Source organism: Callorhinus ursinus, unplaced genomic scaffold (genome assembly GCF_003265705.2).
Source record: "Callorhinus ursinus isolate GAN/ISIS: 27379988/994484 unplaced genomic scaffold, GSC_fseal_2.0 scaffold44, whole genome shotgun sequence".
NCBI classification, from domain to species: Eukaryota; Metazoa; Chordata; class Mammalia; order Carnivora; family Otariidae; genus Callorhinus; species Callorhinus ursinus.
The window spans coordinates 4177208-4196431 of record NW_027397106.1 but is presented as its reverse complement, the minus strand read 5'-3'; the positions used below and the strand labels follow the sequence as shown (position 1 = coordinate 4196431).

Sequence of the window (19224 nt, the reverse complement as noted above, 5' to 3'; positions counted from 1 at the left end):
GAGATTATGAATAGGAGAGAAGAATATCACAAAAGCCAAGGAAGGAGACAGTGTCAAGGAAGGAGGTGTCAAATGTTACAGAAATGCAAGATAAAATCAAGTATGTCATATATCCTTTTGATTTAACAAACAGAAGTTGCTGATCTGGGTAAAAAACAGCTTGGGTGGAGCATTGAGGTAAAAAGCAAAGTGAGAGTTGATTCATTTGTAGAAGTGAATAGGCCATTTCTAGGTCTCCCCCTCCCAATAAAGAAGCTTCTGACAGACAGGAACCACATCTTAGCCACCTTGAACTCTGCAGTGCCCTGCTTGCTGTGTACTTGATATGATGCTTCTAGTAATGCAGCTCCAGTCACTTGTTTGGCTTCTTTAGCAGCCACTTCACACTGATGACTAATTAAACTTTTAAGAATTTTTCACACATACTTTTGTCAAGCTTCGTCATTCCTCAATCCTATCTTTGCATGATTAGAGTTTGGGGCCCCCGTGCATAGTCTCAAATAGTCATGTGAAACATTAAATTCAGCCCATTACCATGGCTTGTCTGGGTTTCATTTTTGAATTCTACTTTGTCATTTGAAATAACCCATTTTATTGTGTTTTCTTATGCTTTTGTTTTTTGTGGTTTTTTTTCTAGTATAAAACAAGCAAAGAAGGGAGTGTAATGGGAGTTACAGTGTCCCGCCTTGCAGTGTTGTCTCACTGCCAAGCTCTGTCCCAGGCCTGCAATTATTCTGAAGGTCAGACTTCATCCCGTGACTGCCCTCATTGTGAGCCTCAGATATATGTGACCGTGAGCAGAGTGCTCAACAACTGGATTCCAGTTAATGACCAAATTCAGAGTGAAATGCTCTAAGACACATTCTTGGCTTGCTTTTGCTTTCTTCTTTTTCACAAATATGCTATAATTTAAAGGAACTAAAATTCTGGGCAAACCAAATATGTAAAGCATGACTTCTAGAGTGTAGAAATAGAAAACAAATTAAAACCACGTGTTTATTAGCTGCAGAATGTTATATCTCTGTTTTCCTGTGTATATAGAGCTGACACCAGCTGTACATTTGGAGTTAGAGTCAAAGAAATCCAGCTACCAAAAAGCACAAATTAAAACACAAAAATGTATTCTCTATTGTTGAACTTCAGATATGTTGATACAGTGTAATGACTGTTTGCCTTAGAATGTTCTTTACAATATTAAATTTTTTATTTTCCTTTCGTAAAATGAAACAAGTTAATACATGTTCATTAAAGAGCAGCATTCTTGTCTGGTAAAATATATTTATATATAATGGAAGCAATCAAAATGCCAGAAAATAGGGATTGATTAAATTATAATATGCTCAAGTAGTGGATTATACCCTGAGGCATTAAGACTCCTGTACTTGAATATTAAAGATATAGGGAAATTGTTTCAATATATCATTAAGTGGCAACAATTTAGATACAGAGTGGTATGCCAATTTTATTATGGTAGATATCTGTATGCCAATTTTGTTACGGTGGGTATCTGTCTAGATGTAAGTATGTTTGTGTGCGTGTGTGTATGTAAATATATATATATATATATATATATACATACACACACACCAACTTTTAAATTTTCTCTAGGAAGCATAATTTTTTACATGTGTTTGTGAAACTTGCAAAGTTTCTAAAATAAGCATGTGTTCCTTATATAATTAGGAAAAAATACCTCTTGGAAGACAGTGCCTATGTCGGAAGGAATTTCAAACTCATTATCTCTTCTCTGACCTATGATCAGTCCCCCAGCCAGTTTGAGGGGACCCTCAAGTAATCAAAAGACCCTGACAGCTTTTAGTGATTTCTTCCGAAGTATCAAAGCAGTTGTTTAATAGAGACAAGTGAGACAGTTTTACTGCTTAACACTAAAGATGATTTCCTTTTGTTTTTTTCCTTTTTTCAATCCTAGGGGAGACAGTAGTCAATGTTTTAGACTTTAAGAAGGATGCCGGGCTGTGGCATGGCATGTTTGCGGTAAGCTCCTCAGAATTATGGCCTTTAGTGTAAATTGTGCTTATAATTCAGGTCAGTATGTGTGCTGTGTAACCAGATCATCTCCCTGTGCTTGTTTGAAATTTAAGCCCCCTAAAGATCAATAATATTTTCTAGAAGAATTTTGTAATACAAATGGTAATGTTTTTTAAAGAGACTGTAATTCTTTCTTCAGTGTGTGGTTGGGCGTACCTTTCACATAACAGTTTGTGGGAGAACTTAGGATCAAAATTTTTTTAAAACATGGGCCATCATAGTACCACTTTTCTACAAATGACTGTATATTTATTTATGATTAACAATAGTATGTTTGAGATTTGCCTCTTCTCTTTTCTGGAGAAAGGATTACATAAATGTTTTTAGAACTTGACAACTGTGCTTAATGACATCTAGCCTTTCCATTGGGCAAAATATATTGAATGACTCCATGTAACAATTAAAGAATAGAGTAACAAGGTAGATCAGGCTACTTCTGTAATAGAGGAACAGGTAACATACTGTGGGAGTTAGGCCAAGGGTAGTTCCTCCCAGCTCCGATATCAGGCCATTTTTCTAAAAGAGTGACAGTTGAGTTGGACTTTGAGAAATGGGTAAGATTTAGCCATTATAGAGATATTTTGGGGTGGAGACAAAGAGAGGGGACGTTTAAATGGGAAAAGCTACCATATATAGCATGCTGAGAGATAAAGGGTCTGAGAGTTGCAAAGGACCTTCGAGAGAACATCTCATCCAACTTCCCTGCTCATTGCAGGACTCTGAGAATGAGTAGACAGTGAAGCCTGGGGGAAGAGGAGGAAGATCCCTTTTTACCCAGGACACCTCAAAGTAGTAAGAGCCTATTCCTTGAGTGTGTACATACTTTCCAGCTCATTTCTGAAGGCCTTCCCATTTTGTTTTTTTAATCAGAGGTTAAAACACCCTTTTGAGGAGTTAGAGGGAATTTTCTCCCTGTGATACAAAGAGCAAGATAGGGACATGTATAAAGACTTGATAGTAACACCATTTTGTCCTTGAAATCCAAAACACTGTCAACGTAGCTAGAAACTTGGGGGAGGGAGGTAAAAGGGGGTTTACAATGGTATCTTGTTTTTGAGGGGCCACTTAGGTGGTAAATAAAATGGCCAGTCTAAATACCAAGACTTAGTTATTCTGTGGGCTCGATCTCTTTGGGGACACGGAGTCTGGGTATGTTTGGTTTGGGGGACAGGAGAGACACCAAATTGCATGACCCCCTCAGCTCACTCAACTTTATCTACCCCAACACATAATAAGTCTGAGCAGGACCTCCTCCAAGAATCAGGGAAACTCTCATTTCTTGCTTTGTAATACCCACCTCTTTGTGGTATGTGGTGAGCATGCGCATGATGAAAGCACCTAGTGGGTTAGAGGGCGGTTGGCAGTATCTGGTGAATTTTAAAAGCATATATTCTATGACCCAGCAGTACTACTTTTTTGTATCTACTGTAGACAAACACTTGCACACCTGCGCAGGGAAGTAAGTATAAACATGTCCCTTGAAACATTGTTTATAATAGCAAAAAAGTTAATAATAGAGAAATGGCCTAAATAAATTGTGATATAGTCATACTATGGAATAGTATGCAGCAGTTCAAAAAGAATTCTGTAGATCTCTTAGGCTGATGTGCATTGACTTAGCCCTAAAACAATTTAAATGAAAAAAAGCAAGCTGCCAGTATGCCTTTTATGTTAAAAATACTTTTATCTGGGACTCCTGGGTGGCTCAGTCGTTTGAGCATCTGCCTTTGGTTCAGGTCATGGTCCCAGGGTCCTGGGATCAAGCCCCACATCGGGTTCCCCCACCCCGCGGGAAGCCTGCTTCTCCCTCTCCCACTCCCCCTGCTTGTGTTTCCTCTCTCGCGGTCTCTCTCTGTCAAATAAATAAATAAAATCTTAAAAAAAACAATACTTTTATCTTTCTGTGGGGACAAATATATTTGTAAATATATAGAAAAAAGACTAGGAGGATAAATGCCAGATTCATAACCGATCAACTCCAAGGAGGAGAGGAGGGAACCAAGTTTGAGGGTAGGTAGTAGCAAAGGAGACTTTAACCTTAGAGTCAATATTTCAGATTTTTTTCAAAGAGCATGTGTTACTTGTATGATTAAAATAATAAAATACCAGTTCAGTTTTAAAATGCTTAGTATATAATGGGTATTGATTACTTTTTATCTTTCTTTGCTTTTCAGAATGTAATGAATAAGATGCATACAATTAGCGTACCCTACTCTGTTATGAAGACTTGCCCTCTCTCTTGGGTCCAAAGAGTACATGCCCACAAAGGTAATTATACATAGCATCTAAGCTTTAATTATGTGACTGTTTGAACTAAGATTTCAGGGATTTTCAGATTGCTCTTCTAGAGCCATAATTCTATGCCTTGGTGGCTTGACAGGTTTTAGAATTCAGGCACTCTAAAATCAGGTATGTTGTCTCGATGTCTTTTCTTAAGAGTTGAGATTAAATTGCTTGAATCTGAGCCCCGAATTAGACTTATTGGGTGCTTCAGTGTTCAGAGCTTCCTTAGCTGAGCTATGTGGCCTGCCTGCAGGTCACAATAACCAAAATAATTGTGTGTCCTGTCAGTCGATAGTGCTTCAGCACACCTGGCACAATTTGAAATTCTTTGAAGTCTTTTTTATTTTCTCTAAGTGAGAATCATGATCCCTAAAATAAGTAAAAATGTTTTTATGATAGTATATTAAATACATACCAATTTTAGCATGTATGTGTGTGTTAACTTTATCCCTTTTGAATTTATAGCCAAGGTAGCTTTAGTAAAATGTCGAGACTTGCATTGGGCTATGATGGCACATCGGGACCAAAGAGATGTGAGCTTGAGTTCCCTCCGAATGTTAATTGTAACTGATGGAGCTAATCCCTGTGAGTATTTCTAGAGTGTGGGTCTGGGAATATTCTTTCCTTTGGTAGGTTGGGGTTTTTGCCCCCTTTCTATAAGCTTTTTTTTTTTTAACATCTGCATTGAAATGTAATTCACATACCGTAAAACTCATCCATTTAAAGTGTACAGTTTGGGGCGCCTGGGTGGCTCAGTCGTTGAGTGTCTGCCTTCAGCTCAGGTCATGATTCCAGGTCCTGGGATCGAGCCCCACATCGGGCTCCCTGCTTAGCGGGAAGCCTGCTTCTCCCTCTCCCACTCCCACTGTTTGTAGTCCCTCTCTTGCTGTGTCTCTCTGTCAAATAAATAAAATCTTTAAAAAAAAAATAAAGATAAAGTGTACAGTTCAATGGTTTCAGAATATGCAGTTAGTCAGCTGTCACCATGAACTAAGTTCCCATATCCATACTAACTAACTAACACTCCCCATTTCTCCCTCTCTGTCCTCTAGCCCTAGGCAACTGCTCAGTTCTCCACTCTTTACCAGTTTTCCGCAGTAATGAGAATCACAATTTCAGCTTTCACATCAATCTGTTCCAACTCCTTAGGGTCTGTGTCGTCCTGTGATGCCTTCCTGAGTCTATTCCAAAGCCATGGACTGAAACCTGAGGCCATCTGTCCGTGTGCTACTTCTGCTGAAGCCATGACTGTTGCAATCCGCAGGTATCATCCAGAATGTCAGTGCCCTTGACGTATGTTACAACTCTCATCAAATGTGCAGTATTTACCGGGCACTGACAAGGGGTGCTAACTAATTTTCTGCTTCATCAGCCTGAAAGTGAAAATGACTTTGTAAAGCAGTTTGTTGAAGCATCTTGTTTATTTTTCCCACTCTTGCCCTAAGGGTAACTGGTAAACTGAAAATTTGCTTTAATTATTCTCATCTCGTATTTGTGAATGAGTTCTTTTTCTGTGCTGTTTTGCTCTTCAGACTCCTTCGTTAGCATCTTAAACTACAAATAGGCTATTCTTGATTACAGCTTAAGTATGGAAAGTATACCCAAGCCAATATATTCTTAATATTGGATTTAAAATTTACTTTTTCCACTCGAATGAATGTGAACCATGCTTTGTACATGTGAAGTTGATTAATTTGACATGTTTTGGGTAGAGAAAAGGAGGATTTTTTGGTGTGTGGTAGCCAGAGGAAATTTGCTTTCTTACATATTTGTACTTTTATCTTGATATCATGTAATTTGCCAAATTTGATGAGTTTATTTTGTTTTCAGGCCTGGAGTTCCAGGGGCCCCTTTGCCAGGAAGAGCTATTCTCTCAATGAATGGATTGAGCTATGGGGTAATACGGGTCAATACTGAAGATAAAAATTCAGCACTGACGGTCCAGGATGTGGGCCACGTAATGCCTGGTGGTGAGTTTTCTCCAGAGCACCTTTTGGTTTTTCATAAAGATTTGTCATTAGAGATAGTAGAGCCTGATAAAATATGAGACCCACACCCAGGAATACAAAATTTCATAGTCACTTAAGTTCTCAAAGCCTTTCTAACAGTTTGGTGATTCTAATTATACTTACTTTCCAGCAGTATTGTATGATTTAATTGAATGATTTGATTACAGTTTTTCATATGGAAAGCTTAAGTGTACCGAGTTACACTAAAGTTGTCTGGTTTTCACTGTAATTGCCAAGACATTGGGGCTGGCAGAAAGAGCACACTGCTTCTGTGAGTGAGTTTGATCTGCCCAGGGGTAAATTAATTTAACTCGTTTCTTTGGACTTTGTAGTCATTTTTATCATGTTACTGTCTTTGGGAGCACCTGAGTGACTCAGTCCATAAGCATCCGGCTCTCGATTTTCGCTCAGGTCATGATCCTCGGGGTCATGAGATCGAGCCCCGTTGTTGGGTTCCGTGCTATGTGCAGAGTCTGCTTGAGATTCTCTCCCTCTCCCTCTCCCTCTGCCCCTTCTCCTGCAGACATGCACTCTCTCTCTCTTTAAATAAATAAAATCTTCAAAAAACATATGTTACTGTCTTTGAAAGCTTCAGTCTGCATCTGTTGTAGTTTTATTTGCTGAATTTTAAAGATTTAAAGATTTATCAGAGCTAAAAAATGGAAATTTCAGATACACCTGTGTAGTATCAGGTCTATTTTTGACATTCCTATTTGGTATTCTTACTTAATGCCGCTCAGTAAATGCAAAACTTTCCTGGGTTCACGGGGATGAAGAGGTTATTTTACAAAGTTTCCAGAATCTCTGTCCTTTAACTGTATTTTCTGCACACTAGGGATGATGTGCATTGTGAGACCTGATGGACCTCCCCAACTCTGCAAAACAGATGAAATTGGAGAAATCTGTGTCAGCTCTAGAACAGGAGGCATGATGTACTTTGGGCTTGCTGGTGTGACAAAAAATACATTTGAGGTACATGATACGAAAAGCTTACTTGGTGAGGTCAGGGTGTCACAAAGTCAGATGAGCTGGCCTATAATGGAGCAGCTGAGAGAGTATACTCTGGAGCTAGGCTGCGTGAGTTCAGATCCTAACTCTGCCACTTACTAGCTGACCTTGGGGGAGTTCCTTAACCTCTTCTGTGCCTCATTTTCCTTATCTTTATTTTTTTTCCCCTGTTCTAATTTATTTTTTAATTTTTTATTAACATATAATGTATTATTTGCTTCAGGGGTACAGGTCTGTGATTCATCAGTCTTACACAATTCACAGTGCTCACCATAGCACATACCCTCCCCAATGTCCATCACCCAGCCACCCCATCCCCTGCCCCTTCCTCTCCAGCAACCCTCAGTTTGTTTCCTGAGATTAAGAGTCTCTTATGGTTTGTCTCCCTCTCTGGTTTCATCTTGTTTCATTTTTCCCTCCCTTCCCCTTTGATCCTCAATTTCCTTATCTTTAAATTGTGAGAAATCATAGTTAGCTACCTCACAGGATTGTTGTGGACTAAATGAGTTGATGTTTATAAAGGACTTAGAACAGCCCCGGCCCGCAGGAAGTACTATTTACCTGTCAAGTAAATGAAGAGTAAAAGGCCTCACAAAAGTTCAGTCTGGTGAATATGCCATACTTGAGCTTTGTAAGCCCACATATTTAATTTTAAGTGTACATTGACAGTAGATCCATCTCTCCAGATGGACTCCAGTAAGACTCAAGTTAACCTGAGCCTGTGAAGGGGCGCCTGGGTGGCTCAGATGGTTAAGCGTCTGCCTTCGGCTCAGGTCATGATCCCAGTGTCCTGGGATCGAGTCCCACATCGGGCTCCCTGTTCCTTGAGAGCCTGCTTCTCCCTCTGCTTCTCTCTCTCTCTCTCTCCCTCTGTCTCTCATGAATGAATAAATAAAATCTTAAAAAAAAAAAAAAACCAAACCTGAGCCTGTGAAGACTGATGTCAGCCAGAACACCGGTTACTAATGAAGAACTGTCCTGTTACAGGGGCTTATTGTTCCCATTATTCAGTCTTTCAGTCAACAAACACTTACTGAGCACCTTCTGTGTGTCTGGCAGTATTCTAGATGCTTGTGGTACCTCAGGAAAATAAACAAAGCTCCTCAAATAGCTCATATTCTAGTAGAACTAGCACATTGTTTTCCTGCAGACAGTTTTGCATGTGAAGACAAATTGTAATGAAAGTTTGCCTGGTGAGCCTGGAAATCAGAACAGGTATAATGAATTGTCTGTATTTCATAATTGGGATTAACCTGCCTCAGGGTAGCTTTTAGGGAACAGAAAACACCATTTTATGGGCCTTTATATTAGACGGGGCTTATAATATGACCACTACCAATTTTTAGTTCTTTGAGCTTCCTTTTTCTCTAATTGATTCTCAGTCTCAGTATGGCAGGGCACATCTGTCTACCATACCACTATTGGTACATACCATTACAAACTTACGTAGCAACAGATGTAACTGACAGGACAGTGTTATCTGTATGAATAGTGTGGTAGCTAGAAAAGATTAAGCACTCCTGAGCTGTGTCTACACAGCCTAAAGTGGTATAATATATATTATTAAATGTCTATTATTACCATCATCACATCATCATTATTACTACTGCAATCTTGGCCTGCCTTCAAAAGTTGTGACCAATTCATCTTGATAGGAGTGGAAATTGATAAACTCTTAAGGCATAGGTTTACTGCCAGGCTCTTGATTCGCTCTCACAGGTGACTAATTACCTGTGCCGAGTGTCTATACATTTTACTACTTTAAATCTCACCCTACTTCTCTTCTTTTTAAATGCTTGGAGTACCTAGGTTCCCAATATCTAAATTTTTCATCATTGCACTTTCCTTACCATAAACAAGATACTCAAGCAGTGTTTGAAGATACTGATAATATTTTATTATGTTGCCTTTCATACAAGAGCAACTGCCTAGCCAAAATTCTCAAACTTCAATACCAAACTGCTAGGTCCTTATTGATGAAGAAATTTTGAAATCGGCAGTATAAATTTAATGATAACGAAGTAGAATAAAAATCCTAACCAAAAGAAGGAGAAAACTATTGCCTTGGTTTTGCAAATTAAAAGTTTCTAATATTTTTCTTACTGGATTCTTATATTTAAATCCTGAGAGAGTTTTCCGGTGTAGTTAACCTTTCAGTAGGACAGAAGACCTAGTCATGACTAGAAAATAAAATAAAGTATATCTTTAAAAATAAGCTACTGGCAGGGGTGCCTGGGTGGCTCAGTCAGAGTCCAACTCTTGGTTTGGGCTGAGGTCACAATCTCAGGGTTGTGGGATCAAGCCCCATGTTGGGCTCTGTGCTCAGTGCAGAGTATGCTTCAGATTCTCTTTCCCTCTCTCTCTCTCTCTCTCTGTCAAATAAATAAATAAAATCTTTTTGAAAGTAAAAATAAACTACTGGTAAGAAAAACTTGAAAGGGCTCATGCCTTTTGTACAAATACACAAAAATCTGTACAGTGGTATTCGGTAAAGCATGTTTATAACAGTAAAATTAGATGGCCTGCCTAGCCCGAAAGACTGCTTATGCTGTAATAGTACTAAATTCTCATAGTTTCCTGAGGACCAACTCTGGGCCAAACATTGTGCTTACATCTCCAGATCTATTTACCCTTAATCTTTACCCTAAACCTGTGAGAGGCATTGGGAGCTCTATTTTATGGTCAAAGAACCTGAGGCTTCAAGAAGTCCAGGAACTTACTAGTAAATGGCAGAGCCAAAAATCAAACTTACATTTAACTTCAAGGGCTACACTATCCCGTCCCCCGTGTGATGATGTATCACTGAACTATTAAACAAAGAGAGCTAGAGCAACAATCACCAACTTGTAAAGATATCCAAAATACATGTTATGTGAAAAATATATAGTATGGGAAAAAGCAGGTTGCAAAACAGTATATATAATATGATTCCTTTTATAAAAATAAATTCTTAATATGTTAATATTAAGTCTAAGTCTATCTATAAAAAGTCTAAGAGATTTACAACAAATTTTAAATGTTTATCCCTTAAAGGTGGGAATACTGACATCACTATTTATGTAATTTTAAGTTTTCAACAAGTGTATATTACCATTGTAGTTTTTTTAAAGACTTTTTAAAAATCAAATACATGAGAAACTATGGACTCTGAGAAACTAACTGAGGGTTCTAGAGGGCCCGAGGGGGTGGGGGGATGGGTTAGCCTGGTGATGGGTATTAAAGAGGGCACGTACTGCATGGAGCACTGGGTGTTATACGCAAACAATGAATCATGGAACACTACATCAAAACAAATGATGTAATGTATGGTGATTAACATAACATAATTTTAAAAATAAATAAATAATAAAAATCAAATACATATTTTAAGAAAAGATGAAGATTTTCACTGCTTTCTGTCTTTTAGGTGATTCCAGTGAATTCTACAGGCTCTCCTGTGGGGGATGTGCCCTTCATCCGGTCAGGACTTCTGGGGTTTGTAGGGCCGGTAAGTGATACAATCATGTTTGTTTTGGTGTATCTGATCCAGATAGTTGTACTTTACAAAAGTTTCTGTCACAGAACAGAAGAAATTCAGATTAGTTCAAGAGTGTTATAGGGCCTCTCTTAGATTTAGAGCAGTTTTTGTAAGAATGTCATAAACTGAGTTAATATTTATTGCTTTCATTACCCAAGTTCATTTGACTCCTTCAAACTAAGACTTTTTTACTTTCAAAGAAAAACTCTTCATTTATTCTTGCTCCATTTCTTTCATTTGACTTCTATGTTTCAGTAAGTTAGAAGAGTGCTGAGAAAAGTTACCTTAGCAAAGGGATACCATAATTGTGTACAAAGCATTTTCATACAAACTAGCAGCACTACACCATGAAATCAGTTTGCTTTCCAGCAAATGGTGTTTATAGGCACTGACAGAGACAATTAAAATGCAAAATCTCTTCTCAGAGAGCTCACAGTTAGCTTCATGAGCCAACAAGGAAGGTAGAGAGGCAGGCAGATCATGAAGGGTTTTACATGACATAATGGGAAGTTTGATTGTATTTTGTCAGGAACAGATATTTGTGATCATAGTTAAGCCCATATATCTCCATCCAACTCTAATTACCTCCTTACTCTTTCTTCTCCTCTTACCAACTCAAGTTATGTAAGGAAAGATCTAATTTTATTTCTTCCCCACCGTTTATGGGGGCAGGGGCGTGAGGGGCACACCTCTAAGAGGATCTCTGTCCTAGAAAGAGAAATCTATAACCACTGTCTTGACTTCTCCTCTCAGCACCAAAAAGTTCTCCAAAACCCAGCCCCTTTTAGTTTACCTCTCCATGCCTGAGGTCCAGGATGGAGCTGCGGCGTCCCATCTGCATTCCAGGAAACAGGATAGAATGCAGTCCTACCATCTCTTAAGGAAGATTTCCTTACGCTGCTGAGCAACACTTCCCCTTATGTCTCATGGGTCAGGGGGCACTGAAATACAGTCTTTATTTTGGTCAGCCATGCCCAGCTAAAAATTCTGCTGTGAAAGAAATGGAGAAATGGACAGATCTGTGTCTCTTTCTCTTTACTTACTTCCACCATAGCACTTTTCAGACTGTTAGAAATGGCTGGTTCCTTTCCATCTTCTGAGATTGACCAGTAGCTTCCTGAGGCTAGAAGTTCTACTTTACTTACATAACCCAGTAGGTGAAAGACACTACATTATGTGCGATAATTCAAAGGGTGACATTCATGTGGAGATGACTACTAGATAATTGAGTATGTGTAAATTGTCCAGGGAATTTAGGACTTGTATAATAAATGGAAAAGTCAACTTATTGCAAATGGGTCTAGGGGAATTATTGATAAGTATTATTTGTACAGTGATGCTTTTAGGGCATTGCAGCTGTGTTATCTTCTTGGAAAGGAGAGGCTCCTCCAGTGTTTCTTAGACCTTTATTAGCCTATTTCTAATCTTGCCAAATGGAAACAGCATTACCCTTGTAAAGCTAAAACAGGCGTTCTCACATTCAGCTGTTTTAATTTCTTCCTAATTCCAGTATTAAATGAGTTAACCATTTTTTTTTTTGCATCCATCTTATGAATAGGTACATAATCATGTCTGGGAAAATAAACTGTGCTTTTGTGGAATCCTAGTTGTTTTCTTATAAAATTCCTCCCTGAGAATAAATACCAACGAATTCCTTTCTTACATGCTGTAATTAATTGTAATATGCTACTGGTTTCCCCCTGATTTTTGAGTTATGAAACACCTTTTTTAGAAACCATAAAATACAGTGTTTTTTTCCTATATTTTTGATAAGCCCTAACCCAAGGTAGGAAGTAAAATGTCTGTTTTACTATTTAAATAATGGAAATCAAGGTAAATTATTGTTACCTTTCAGGGCAGTTTGGTGTTCGTAGTTGGAAAAATGGATGGGTTACTGATGGTTAGTGGTCGAAGACATAATGCTGATGACATTGTTGCTACTGGATTGGCTGTTGAATCAATAAAGACTGTTTATAGAGGAAGGTGAGTAATAAAAATTCAAATGTTAGCACTTCCAGTGGAATCTAAATGTATCTTTACAGGGTGATTTGAGTTGTATTCTGTAGAGTCTCTAAGTGATTGGGTTATTTTTGGCTAAGCACAGCAGGAGTTGGCCTTTGAATATTTATCTTAACATGGCGGGTTTTTTGGTTGAAATTGAGAGGAATAAAATATAACCATATCCTATATTTCAATTTTTAATTATTACTCTTTGTTGAATTCTGAGGACTCTGGAGAATTCTAAAACATTCAACTTCCTACATTCTGTCAATATAGAAGTAGTGCCATTCGGGCGCCTGGGTGGCTCAGTTGGTTAAGCGACTGCCTTCGGCTCAGGTCATGATCCTGGAGTCCCGGGATCAAGTCCCGCATCGGGCTCCCTGATCAGCAGGGAGTCTGCTTCTCCCTCTGACCCTCTCCCCTCTCATGCTCTCTCTCTCGATCTCATTCTCTCTCTCAAATAAATAAATAAAATCTTTAAAAAAAAAGTAGTGCCATTCAAGCTAATTAAGATAGGTGCTACATTGTAGGAATTTTACATCTGAGAATTGTTTCTCTTACTCATCTCTAAATTATTACAACATTTTAACACAGATTGACATAGTACACAAGTGCTAATTTCAAATTCCGTGGATAAAGTCAATTACAAATCGTTTTTTCTTTGCTTATTAACACAAGAAAAGATATTTGGTACATACTTGTGTAGTTGATGTCTATCCAGTAGTTTTATAATCATGGATATATGTATTTAAAGCACTCTTGGTATCCCTTTAGTTTTTTAAGAAGTAGGAAAAATTAATGAAACCATACAGAACCAGTTCCTAAAATGTGTTGTTTTTGTAATGGCATGGCTTCCTCTGAGATGTAAACTCCGTGGGGCACTAGACCTTCTCTCTTTGGTCACTGTTATATCCCCAGCACTCAGCACAGCACCTGGCACACAGTAGGTGTTCAATAAATACATGTGGAAGAAAGGGAGGAAAGAAGGGCATATTCAGCTCTCTAGTGACTTCCCATTCTTTCAGGCATCCATTCAACAAATATTTATTGGGTGCCAACTGTATGCCACTGCTCTGGACACGTGGCAGTGAACAAAACAGGCCAGGTTTCTGCCCTTGTGAAGTTCACGTTCTCATCAGGGGAAACAGACAGTAACTGCAGACACAGGGAAATCGAGAACACGGGGTTAGGTGAGAGCGTGCTTGCCGGTTTGTATAGGGTGGTCTGGGAATGCCTCACTAGTAAGGGGACGTTCGAGCGGAGACCTCACTCAGAACATCCCCCTCCCCTTGGCCTGCCAGGTCCCTCTGCCTGCCCTGGTCTGGGTCTGACCTCTTCCCCACCACTCTGTGCTTCACTGCTCTGCTCCAGGCACACTGGCCTTCTTGCTGTTCCTCAAACCTGCCAAGCTCGTTCCTTCCTCAGAACCTTTTCGCTTTCCGTTCCTTCTGCCCAGAAACCTCTTCCTCCAGATCTTCGCATGGCTCGCGTCCTCACTTCACTCAGGTCTCTGCTCCAGTGTTCGCTCCTCAGGGAGGCACTCCCCCACCACCCTGCCTTCAGTGGTACGGCCACCCCACGCACTGCTCTGCCCCTCGCCCTGCCTTGCTTTTCTTCCCAGTGTATACTACAACATAACATTATTTTATGTTTATTTGTTCTGTCTCTGACATGCAAGCTCCATGAGGACAGGGACTGTGTCCTATTTATCACTGTGTCCCAGTGTTCATGCCAGTGGTGCTTATTAGTACATGTTCTGAGTCCTCGTTTTAATGGTAATGACTGTGGCATTTTCTTTTCTAAATGACTCACTTCTGGGTAGTGTGGTGGGGATGTCTCCTCTCTGTTATTCCAACTGAGCAAAGCAAATAGGTCTGGTTGTGAAGGGAGTCCTGACGTGTTTGATCTGTCTCTCTTAGAATTGCTGTGTTTTCTGTGTCTGTATTTTATGATGAGCGCATTGTGGTGGTTGCGGAACAAAGACCCGACGCCTCAGAGGAAGACAGTTTCCAGTGGATGAGCCGAGTGTTGCAGGTGAGCACACACCTTGGTATCTGTCAGGACAGGTTGGCTTTGCTTGTCAGAGGTGGCAGCAACCACTGAGTAAGCCTTTTCTTTGTTGGACTAGTTATGACACCTTATTTTTTTCTTGCCAGTCAGTACTCAAACATTCTGGATACTCTTAGCAAAATAATATAATTAGTACCATTTCTCCCTCTGGTCTACATACTGTTTTTCTGCTCAGGTTGCCAAGAACAATGAATTGACCTGCCTCAGCAAATTCTTTAACTTTTTTTTGTGCCTGAGTGTTTAGTAACCATGAAAGTTTAAATTGACCATGTGTGGAACACATCTTTGACAGAAATCAATCCACTTGTCAACAACTATAGTCCTATTACATTATGTTCTGTAATGGGTGCCTAGCATGCAGGGACCCAAGCAAATGTAGGATGTTCTTATGCTGAAGGAGCTTTCCTATGGAGTTAGAGAGCTAGGTGAGATAACCATTAGGGAAGGAGAAAGACCTGGGCTCTGTATAAGGGATACATCACTAGTTGGGAGGGTTGGATGGGTAGAATGATGAGGAGAGTCTAGTCTTCAATTGAAATTACAGCCTTTGAATCACAGTGCCACTCCGTACCAGATGTTACTTAACCTTACTGAGTTTATTTCCTAACCTGTAAGGTGGGGATAAATGATAGAGCTATGGGAGGGATTCAGTGAGATCGTTATTTGAAGTATACAGGGTTTATTTGGTAAATAACGGTGGTGATTATTATTAACATCAAAAATAATCATTATAGGGGCGCCTGGGTGGCTCAGTTGGTTAAGCGACTGCCTTCGGCTCAGGTCATGATCCTGGAGTCCCGGGATCGAGTCCCGCATCGGGCTTCCTGCTCGGCAGGGAGTCTGCTTCTCCCTCTGACCCTCTTCCCTCTTGTGCTCTCTATCTCTCATTCTCTCAAATAAATAAATAAAATCTTTAAAAAAAAAAATAATCATTATAGGGGCACCTGGGTGGCTCAGTTGTTAAGCGTCTGCCTTTGGCTCGGGTCATGATCCCAGGGTCCTGGAATCGAGCCCCATGTTGGGCTCCCTGCTCCACAGGAGGCCTGCTTCTCCCTCTCCCACTCCCCCTGCTTGTGTTCCCTCTCTCGCTGTGTCTCTCTCTCTCTGTCAAATAAGATCTTTTAAAAAAAGAAAAAGTCATCATAAGCATAATCTCCAGTAAGGAGTTTAGAGAGACCCACTGTTTTAAATAACATTCCCTTTTACTATTTGTCTACTCAGTATTCATCACCATGTGTTTATAGTTACTGTTTTCTACATCCACTACAGTATAAGGCCCATGAAGGCCAAGACCTCTTCTGTTTTGTTCACAACTCAGTCCCTAGATCCTGAGAGTCATGCCAGCACATACACATAGTAGACTCAGTAAATATTTGTTGGATAATGTATGGTCCAAAGAAAGCATGGACTGTCTTTGGCAAAGAAAAGTCTATGTTATTGAAAGTGTTCCCAACATTTATTACTTGTCTGCTTGGGGCATTTGGATATATTCACTGCAAGTTAGTAGTAATGGTATAGAAATGATGCAAGCCTGAGATGAGTGATAGGGCTAGATGACTTTTAAGATTTCTTTTTATCTTCAGGGTCTGTGGTTCTGAGTTATCAGCTGGTAGAGCATAGGCTATTTGTAGTGAAAAGATAAGAAAGAGAATCTACTGAGGATAGGCTGGTCAGAAAAGACTATAAAGAGGTGGGACTGGGCTGATCTCCGACACATGGCTAAGAATCAGACCTGCAAAGAATATTTTTCATACCATTCATGTTTTTGAACAAACAAAATGCTTATTTCATTTGGAATGAATTGTGAGTCATAATGGTAGAATGTTGTGATGAATTACACATTTCCCCCCCCTATTATAGGAAACTGAAATTCCCCTAAAATATTTCTTATTTTTCCCTGGAAAGCAATTATAGGAATTACATGCACTGCTTACTTACTAATCCAGATTCTTGTAAAAGTCATTTGGGGTCTGATTTGGGCATGAAATAAGAGGGCATTATTTCCTCAGTATCTGTAGCTTCTCAGCTTGGAGTATTTGGATCTACAGTAGAGCAGTAAGGACCCCATATGTTCTGGTCAGTTAGAGCCCAGAGGTTAACTCCAGATCTATGTATAATATAAACTGAATACCTAACTCAGCACCTTTTAAAGAAGGTGGTCGATTGATGACTTGCCAGATGGTGTATTTTCAGTGGGGAATCCAGGCTTCAGGTAATAACATTTGCTAACTCTCTGTATATTCTAAAATACCAGAGACTTAGGATCCCTGCCAGACTTTCTATTTCCCAGTTGTCTCTGTTGATTAGTAGGATAGTCTGAGGAATATGATGTTCAGGTTTATTCCTTTGCACTGTTAAGTTGTTTTAATAAAAGGTCTTGTCTGTCTTTTGTGACCATTGGTCCATTCTTCTAAGGCTATATCTCTTTTTCAGTAAGACTTATGAGAGATACAATAGAACTCTCTCAGCTAGTATGTTTGGAACTGGTATTAATAGTTGGTCAGTTAGTTTTAAAAGGTGGTTGAAGCAGAGAATCATAAAAACGAGAAATTCTTCAAGTATTAAATTTTTACACAAAACATATAAATATCTGCATTCCTTTGATATAGAGCAGTGTGAGTATGAGTACACCAGTTTGCATTCCAGGTCAACCTACTTCCATAAACTACATCAAATTGCATGGTCTGTGGTTTCTGTTTTCATTTCCTTCAAGTTAGACTAGAAGGCAAGTATGTGCAAAAGGACTAGAATACATAATCCTTACCTTTTAGAATTAACTTGTGTCTACCAACAATAGTTTTTTGTTTTTTGGTGTTTTTTTTTTTTTTAATTTTTTTATTTTTATTATTTATTTGACAGAGAGACACAGTGAAAGAGGGCACACAAGCAGAGGCAGAGGAAGAGGGAGAAGGAGGCTTCCCGCTGAGCAGGGAGCCCGACATGGGGCTCCATCCCAGGACCCCGACATGGGGCTCCATCCCAGGACCCTGAGATCATTACCTGAGCCGAAGGCAGACACTTAACAACTGAGCCACCCAGGCGCCTCCCAGCAATAGTTTTTTAATGAGTCTTTCCAAACAAAGCACAACTCTGTCCTTTTACCCTCTGTTTTATCAATTGATGTAGTAGTTAAATTATGTGAACACAAGAGCAAGCATAAAAGGTGTGGAAGCACGCACAGCTGATCTTCAGCAGGGACACAGGTGTGTGGCCGGAAGTGGAGGTGCCAGTGGCCTCCAGGGTTCAGTGTGTGGTGGGCCTCACCCCATTGTTTTGTAGACAGGATTCTGGGTAACTTGGTGAACCAGTTAAGCAGGGGCCCACTTCCAGGGCTTCTCTTGTGTTCATAATAAAAATACTTGGCCTCTATTGAATTGAGCTATGTTGTATATTAAAAGAACTGAAACAAATGTCTAGGTTTTGGACATTACCATTCAAGGGAGAACATATTGAGGCTTACAAATCAGTATCCACCGCTGTCCCATTTAGATCATTTCTTACCCATCCTCTGTTGATCTCTGCCATTGCTAAAAGAAACAGGTAGCTTCAGGTGTATGAGATTTTAATAATCTAGCAGATTCTAGACCTAGAATGGACAGAAAAGGAAAAATCCTAGAGTAGAATAATGGATTACGTTAGAAGGATGTCAAGTGTAGTAAAATTAATCTCACTGAACATTTTTGTTTGTATTTTTCTAGGCAATCGATAGCATTCATCAAGTGGGTGTTTATTGTCTTGCTCTGGTGCCTGCCAATACATTGCCAAAAACTCCTCTAGGAGGGATCCACATATCTCAGACGAAACAGCTCTTTCTGGAGGGATCTCTACATCCTTGCAATATCCTCATGTGCCCACATACATGTGTGACCAATTTGCCAAAACCCCGACAAAAGCAACCAGGTAATATGCTAGCTTTGAAGACCTAACATATAACATTATAACTTCAAGAAGCTGACTTTTTTCAGCGTGATTCGTTCTCTAGAACTGGATTTTACAAAGACTGGTAACACAAGAGTAGTATTAGATGACTAAAAGCAGGGAGGATTGAGAGCCTGCAGAATCTCCTTCTCTGAGTTTATTACTGGCATCCTCTTCTGAGTACTTCTCAGCAGCATGCTTCCATTTCCCCTGGATGTAAGGCTTGGGGTCAAGATGATCGAAATCTCACTTGTGGAACTGGAATAAAAGAAGTCTTCTAAGAGGAAGTTCTGATAATAGTAACAATAGCTAGTATTTATTGAGTGCTTCCTAAAAGTCAGATACAAGCTAAGTATTGTACATATGTGA

At 39.5% G+C, this 19224-nt stretch overlaps 1 protein-coding gene across 4 annotated transcripts in view; it reads left to right on the top strand.

Moving 5' to 3' along the window:
- Positions 1-19224, top strand: part of DIP2B (disco interacting protein 2 homolog B) — a 216606-nt gene that overhangs the window by 162904 nt on the left and 34478 nt on the right. For all 4 annotated transcript variants that reach the window (XM_025883266.1, XM_025883264.1, XM_025883265.1 and 1 more), the window contains 11 exons: positions 638-740; positions 1931-1995; positions 4224-4317; positions 4798-4917; positions 5482-5596; positions 6163-6302; positions 7177-7313; positions 10756-10836; positions 12722-12849; positions 14787-14901; positions 18636-18837. In XM_025883266.1, the coding sequence (XP_025739051.1) occupies positions 638-740; positions 1931-1995; positions 4224-4317; positions 4798-4917; positions 5482-5596; positions 6163-6302; positions 7177-7313; positions 10756-10836; positions 12722-12849; positions 14787-14901; positions 18636-18837 (1300 nt within the window). The remainder of the gene's footprint in view (positions 1-637; positions 741-1930; positions 1996-4223; positions 4318-4797; positions 4918-5481; positions 5597-6162; positions 6303-7176; positions 7314-10755; positions 10837-12721; positions 12850-14786; positions 14902-18635; positions 18838-19224) is intronic.